Source organism: Oncorhynchus mykiss, chromosome 18 (assembly GCF_057628025.1).
Source record: "Oncorhynchus mykiss isolate SJ-2025 chromosome 18, ASM5762802v1, whole genome shotgun sequence".
Lineage (NCBI taxonomy): Eukaryota > Metazoa > Chordata > Actinopteri > Salmoniformes > Salmonidae > Oncorhynchus > Oncorhynchus mykiss.
The window spans coordinates 39290895-39297842 of record NC_143039.1 but is presented as its reverse complement, the minus strand read 5'-3'; the positions used below and the strand labels follow the sequence as shown (position 1 = coordinate 39297842).

Here is a 6948-nt window from a genome sequence, read left to right as displayed (position 1 = left end):
GTGTCTTTCTGAAATTCTGTCAAAATCAGCAAAAGCGTGGTAGGCTATCTGTCCTGTCCCAGTATGGCGTCTGTGAGCGCACAGGCAGCGCAATTGAAACAGTAGAAAAACTACTTAAACTACTTAAACAAATATAGTAGGCGACAGTATGAAGTTTGGCATAAACTGCTTCTCCAATAGAAATCCCACTTCTGATACCAGTGTACCGAACGGCGGGGAAGGGAAGAGAAAGGCAAACACACCCTGGTGCATGCCTGGGTTGAGAGGCAAACACCCTCGCGCTAATAGGGTTAAGTCACTCGGTCGGAATTGTAACATGGCTCATATACTGGAGGATCGCTACAAAATGTTTTATCTTTGCCGTTAATAAATTGACAAAAGACCCAACGACGTTTGTAAAGTGTTTTTTTGGCACGCGTTGATGAATATTTGCAATCCCACTTGACAGTGGCGAACCCACTGTTTTTTCTCCGGTGAACAGCAGTAATTTATTTTGTAGCCTAAAATATCAACGTAATTGAGGCCACTTTAACAGGGTTTATTAGGCTACACATGCTCAGGCCATGTAGTCAGTTTACCCCCACCCCATTATATTACAGTGTAACCAGCCAGCAACAGCAGAGACAGAAACCCCTGAATCGTGGTAGATTTGCCTAAATTGATGCGATTCGGTAAAGGAAGGGTGGGAGACGTCTGAGCGGGGAGGATCCCCCCAAGCGCATAATCTGGCAGCATTTGGAATTGTACATTTTTGTGATCGGATGATCGTTGTGCCTACATTTGATTTCGTTACAAATGTATTTTCTCTCTTCCATTTGGCTTTATTTTTCTATTGGGTTGCAGGCCTATATTGTAGTCTATAGCCTTATTTGCTTGCGTCCAGTTCCAACCTTACTGCGCAAAACAGATGCCTTATTAGGGCAGGGCCTACTTCAGCTAAATTAACTGATCTTCCAGGATTTATGAATATCTATTTTGCAATATTTGCCTTTATGGCACCTGTTGTTATTGTTATGATAACGGTAGGGGTATCATGTGTAATTCATCGAAGGAGGCACAGTCGGATTGAACGCTCGCTTCAATGATGGACGCTCTGGTTCGTGAGTAGCCTGTGTCTGTGGCCGTGTCAGTGTGTGTTTTGTCTGTGTTTACATGTTTTGTTGTTTTCCCGTTGTAGTTATAGCCTCTGACATTTTATAGGCTAACGATGATGCATGCAGACAAATCTCCCCCTCACCCTCCTTGTGGCGGGGCAGAAATACCCCCCCCCCCCTTTCAGTTTCTATCCTCTCCGGGAGCATCGCTCCGATAACCATGGAAGAAACCTTCCTATCATGGCGGCTAGATTCCAGGTGAAGGTAAGAAATGCGCTGTTTTGGAAAACAAGCTGGTGAGAGACAGGCGTCGCATTACACAGCAATTTGCGCTGAAATAGGCTATTTGGACAAATTGCTGGTCTACATCAGTGTATTTTAGCGTAGCATGCACTGTAAAAAAAGGGGGGAAAAATAAGTATTGTTGTTTTTAAGGTAACATACTGTCTGCCATTTACCTGTACTGTTAAAGCAAAGTTTAGACCTATTTGGAATTTATGGTAGGCTAACATACTGTACTTATTTTTCAGTAAGTTAGGGGAGTTAGGGGAGACCGGGGATGGATGTAACATGGGTTGATTGTAACACTCTCAATATCTTCAATCAGGAACAAATTAGAATCACGACTCACTGTGCACATGCAGTTTAATCCTCAACCCTCATGTGAAGAAGTAAGACCCTGTGATAGATTTTATTATCACAAATCTGATTTTGAGGTAAGAAAGTAGTTTTTTGCAGATGGTATCACCTGCTTTGTAGTTTGATTCACCAAACGTATATCAGGTTTATAACCAGTGTGTGTAGATATTTTTTTAATGTAAGTCAGCAATGCTAGAGTTTTAATATGTAGCTAAAATTAAGCTAGCTGAAGACTGCAAAGGGTCATGGTTAGTTGTAACAAGCCTAAGGAGGTCTGGGTGCAGTCGTAGGAATATAAATGATGGGCCCACCAAGCCTGTATCCCAAGACTACCATACCACTGTCCCAACTGTGAATCTGATTGAATGAACATGTACAACACACACACACACGCTCTGTCTTTCTCAAAATCACTCATTCACTCACCCTCACACATACATGCACACACACATGTTTTTGTTAAAAAAGTTAATGGAGCATAAAAATAATACACATTTTATGATTTGTATTTTATTATTTCTGCCACACAAAATGTTAAACATGGCAATGTTGTTCTCATGTTCTCAAAAAATACCTTAAATATTTTGTTGCATGTCATAATTTATGCAATTTTTCAAACTGTTACATTTTACCCTAAGCCCTGTTACCACTGTCCTGGGAGGTGGGGTAAATTGTAACATTTCACTCCTTGCATTTGAGACAAAGTCACACTGTGTCTGTTTGATTTAGAGAGATAATACCTACACTAATTTGTAGCAGACAGATGTAAGTTGTTCGTATCTCATTTTGAATATAGTAGCTCAAACAATCTCTGAAAAATGAACAAAAATGCAAAAACTGTTATAACCATCCCTTGTCTACCCTACCTAAAAATAACATGATTTTTTTTACAGTGTGGATATTCCTTGTATAATCGGCCGCGTAAAATATAACATTGATCAATAGGGTAGAATGCAGGAATTTATCAAATAAACCTTTTAAAAATAAGTTTGAAAACAACACATTATTCTTCATGCATGTGTCATTTTGAACACTCATCTACATAGGGTACAGCTGTGTGACTGTTAATGATTCTTTCCTAAAGATGTACTGTTCATAATTATTTGGTTCTTTACTAGACCCACACTACTTTTTCAGAAAAATATTTGAAATAGCGCCAACATTAATTTACATGCATTCGAAACACGAGTTGAAATGTCAGTTACCTGTGTGATATCATAGGTCTGAGTAAACTGTTATCAATTTATCATGGATATTCTGCATGTAGTAAGTGCTTACTTACATGATGTACTTTACTTACTTACTTTATTCCTGTGCAGAACATAAGGCATTCCAAATGTAAGCTGCGTGCCTAGTAGTCTACTTATAATAGTTTCCACCCCCAGGATCACCGTCAGTCTCAGACACCATGGCACAGCCCACACCCCTGGAAACCTCCCTGGGAGCCCTCATCATGGCATTCCACAAGCACGCTGGCAGTGGAGATGCTAAGACCCTCAGCAAGAAAGAGCTAACTAACCTCATCAAGGAGGAGTTGCCCAACATAACTGGGGTGAGTCAATGCAACAACTCGGGCCAATTTCTCAGACCCCCATTAAAGCTTATCATCCTGGACTAAAAAGCACTTTCAATTAAGATTGTCCATTGAGCATGCTTTAAAAAAAAGATGTAATCTGCAGTGAGGAAACAGCAATGTGGTATAAAAAAAGGAAATACAGTGCAAATTCTGTTGTCCTATCAAGCCGACCTGGTCTCAGAGCATTTCGTATTATACTGTACGTAAGACTGATAAGCTCCATTTAGAATGATATGTTACATTTGGTATGGTTACATAAGACAGATGGTTACTTAAGGCAAAAATCAAAGGAGGGTGCTTTGGTGGGTGTATAACGCGATTGTCTAGCAACCCAAAGGTTGCGAGTTTAAGTCTCATCCCGGACAACTTTAGCATTTTAGCTAATTAGAAACACCTCAACTACTTACTATTTTTTAGCTACTTTTCAACTACTTAGTATGTTAGCTAACCATTCCCCTAACACTGACCTTAACCCTATAACTTAACTCCTAAACCTAACCCCAACCTTAACCCTTTACCCCTAGCCTAGCTAACGTTAGTGAGCTAGCTGAAGTTAGCTACATAGCTAAAATTCATAACGTATCATACATTTGCAAATTCGTAACATATTGTATGTTTTGCAACTTGTAACATATAATACCAATTGTAATTCGTAACATATACAAAATGAGTGATGACATCCACAAATTAATACATACCAAATGAAACAAAAATTAAGTATTCCAGCTTTAAAGTCCAGGACTAGGCTTAATCTATGTTTGGGAAACTGGTCCCTCATGAGACAGCGAATGCTATTCTAATGCTACTTTTTATTGTCAAGTGTTGTGATTTTAATAAAAAATGCACTTGAAATAAAGTTTGATTGTGATTGACTGATTCTTTATTGCATGGAGTCTCATTCATTTAGGACTAATGACAGCAAAGTAAAGAAATATTCATGTAATTGTGTCTTCCTTGTGTTCTAATCCCCTGCTTATGTTCTCTTGACATGAGTGAAGTGTCAGCAATTCAGTGTGAATGACAACAAAATACAGAAATACTAATGTATTGTGTCTTCCTTGTGATCCTATATTACATTGACATGAGCAGAAGGGTGGTCCTGACGTGGGTGAGCTGATGACAATGCTAGACCATGACGGTGATGGCGCTGTGGACTTCAAGGAGTACATCACCCTGATTGAATCCCTTGCCTGCATGTGCAACTGCTTCCTGGAAGGGAAAATGTATCTTCTATCTGCTTTCTGCAGTGTATTGCATTAGGCCTGCATGTCACATTAATAATGTCTCATATCTCATTGAGTAAATTGCATACACGCCTTCCTCGGTGTCCACGCGCATGCCCGTATGCACACATAGATGCAAAGAGTTGCATAACTCTGCAACAATTATAAGACTGATCCTCAAATACATGCACCCAGGTGGATTCTCTTGTCAGAAATTGGCTCAATTGGTAGTGCATGGCGCTTGCTATGCCAGGGTAGTGGGATTGATTCCGGGTACCATCCGTACGTAAAATATATGCATGACTAAGTCGCTTTGGATAAAAGCGTCTGCTAAATTACATATATTATTATATATTAGGCTATTAAGATCTAAGGAATGCTGCTACACAGAGCATGTGATATAGTAAACACGATGTGTAGGCTATTTATTTACTGTGTTGTGCATGTACAGTAATTCAATCAGTCTGTTTGGAATTATTGATATGTTTTGTCTTTAATGCTAATAAATGGGGAAAAGAACCAACCGAAGATTCACGTTGGTGAAGCGATTTGTTTTGCATGCGTTTATGAACATTTGCAAACAAATCAAATGTATTTATATAGCCCTTCTTACATCAGCTGATATCTCAAAGTGCTGTACAGAAACCCAGCCTAAAATCCCAAACAGCAAGCAATGCAGGTGTAGAAGCACGGTGGCTAGGAAAAACTCTCTAGAAAGGCCAAAACCTCGGAAGAAACCTAGAGAGGAACCAGGCTATGAGGGGTGGCCAGTCCTCTTCTGGCTGTGCCGGGTGGAGATTATAACAGAACATGGCCAAGATGTTCAAATGTTCATAAATTACCAGCATGGTCAAATAATAATAATCACAGTAGTTGTCGAGGGTGCAGCAAGTCAGCACCTCAGGAGTAAATGTCAGTTGGTTTTTCATAGCCGATCATTAAGAGTATCTGTACCGCTCCTGCTATCTCTAGAGAGTTGAAAACAGCAGGTCTGGGACAGGTAGCACGTCCGGTGAACAGGTCAGGATTCCATAGCCGCAGGCAGAACAGTTGAAACTGGAGCAGCAGCACGGACAGGTGGACTGGGGACAGCAAGGAGTCCTCATGCCAGTTAGTCCTGAGGCATGGTCCTAGAGTTCAGGTCCTCCTCTGAGAGAGAGAGAGAAAGAGAGAATTAGAGAGAGCATACTTAAATTCACACAGGACACCGGATAAGACAGGAGAAGTACTCCAGATATAACAAACTGACCCTAGCCCCCCGACACAAACTACTGCAGCATAAATACTGGAGGCTGAGACAGGAGGGGTCAGGAGACACTGCGGCCCCATCCAATGATACCCCCGGACAGGGCCAAACAGGCAGGCTATAACCCCACCCATTTTGCCAAAGCACAGCCCCCACACCACTAGAGGGATATCTTCAACCACCAACTTGCCATCCTGAGACAAGGTCGAGTATAGCCCACAAAGATCTCCGCCACGGCCCATCCAAGGGGAGCGCCAACCCAGACAGGAAGATCACATCAGTGACTCAACCCACTCAAGTGACGCACCCCTCCTATGGACGGGATGGAAGAGCACCAGTAAGCCAGTGACTCAGCCCCTGTAATAGGGTTAGAGGCAGAGAATCCCAGTGGAGAGAGGGGAACCGGCCAGGCAGAGACAGCAAGGGTGGTTCGTTGCTCCAGAGCCTTTCCGTTCACCTTCACACTCCTGGGCCAGACTACACTCAGTCATATGACCCACTGAAGAGATGAGTCTTCAGTAAAGACTTAAAGGTTGAGACCGAGTCTGCGTCTCTCACATGGGTAGGCAGACCATTCCATAAAAATGGAGCTCTAGGAGAAAGCCCTGCCTCCAGCTGTTTGCTTAGAAATTCTAGGGACAATTAGGAGGCCTGCGTCTTGTGACTGTAGCATACGTGTAGGTATATACGGCAGGACCAAATCGGAAAGATGGGTAGGAGCAAGCCCATGTAATGCTTTGTAGGTTAGCAGTAAAACCTTGAAATCAGCCCTTGCCTTAACAGGAAGCCAGTGTAGGAAGGCTAGCACTGGAGTAATATGATCAACTTTTTTGGTTCTAGTCAGGATTCTAGCAGCCGTATTTAGCACTAACTGAAGTTTATTTAGTGCTTTATCCGGGTAGCCGGAAAGTAGAGCATTGCAGTCGTCTAACCTAGAAGTAACAAAAGCATGGATACATTTTTCTTTATCATTTTTGGACAGAAAGTTTCAGATTTTTTGCAATGTTACGTAGATGGAAAAACACTGTCCTTGAAACAGTCTTGATATGTTCGTCAAAAGAGAGATCAGGGTCCAGAGTAACGCCGAGGTCCTTCACATTTTTATTTGAAATGACTGTACAACCATCAAGATTAATTGTCAGATTCAACAGAATATCTCATTGTTTCTTG

At 41.6% G+C, this 6948-nt stretch overlaps 1 protein-coding gene across 3 annotated transcripts; it reads left to right on the top strand.

The window, feature by feature from the left end:
- The first annotated feature begins 205 nt into the window (after nucleotides 1-205).
- LOC110496005 (protein S100-A6) lies at nucleotides 206-5060 on the top strand. Of its 3 annotated transcripts, none has more exons than XM_021571615.3 (3): nucleotides 206-1096; nucleotides 3119-3285; nucleotides 4399-5060. In XM_021571615.3, exons 2-3 carry the CDS (start codon nucleotides 3142-3144, stop codon nucleotides 4567-4569), a joined length of 315 nt encoding a protein of 104 aa, XP_021427290.2. In that variant the 5' UTR covers nucleotides 206-1096; nucleotides 3119-3141; the 3' UTR covers nucleotides 4570-5060. The 3 variants fall into 3 exon arrangements, with proteins under 3 accessions (XP_021427290.2, XP_036808387.1, XP_021427292.2); XM_036952492.2 differs by having other exon boundaries at nucleotides 257-1100; XM_021571617.3 differs by having other exon boundaries at nucleotides 1070-1358.
- Nucleotides 5061-6948: the final 1888 nt, after the last annotated feature.

Bases quoted from the DNA above. Each gene is read 5' to 3' on its own strand.
- LOC110496005 (XM_036952492.2), top strand. The intron at 3,286-4,398 runs GTGAGTCAATGC...TGACATGAGCAG, and splicing joins AGTTGCCCAACATAACTGGG to AAGGGTGGTCCTGACGTGGG.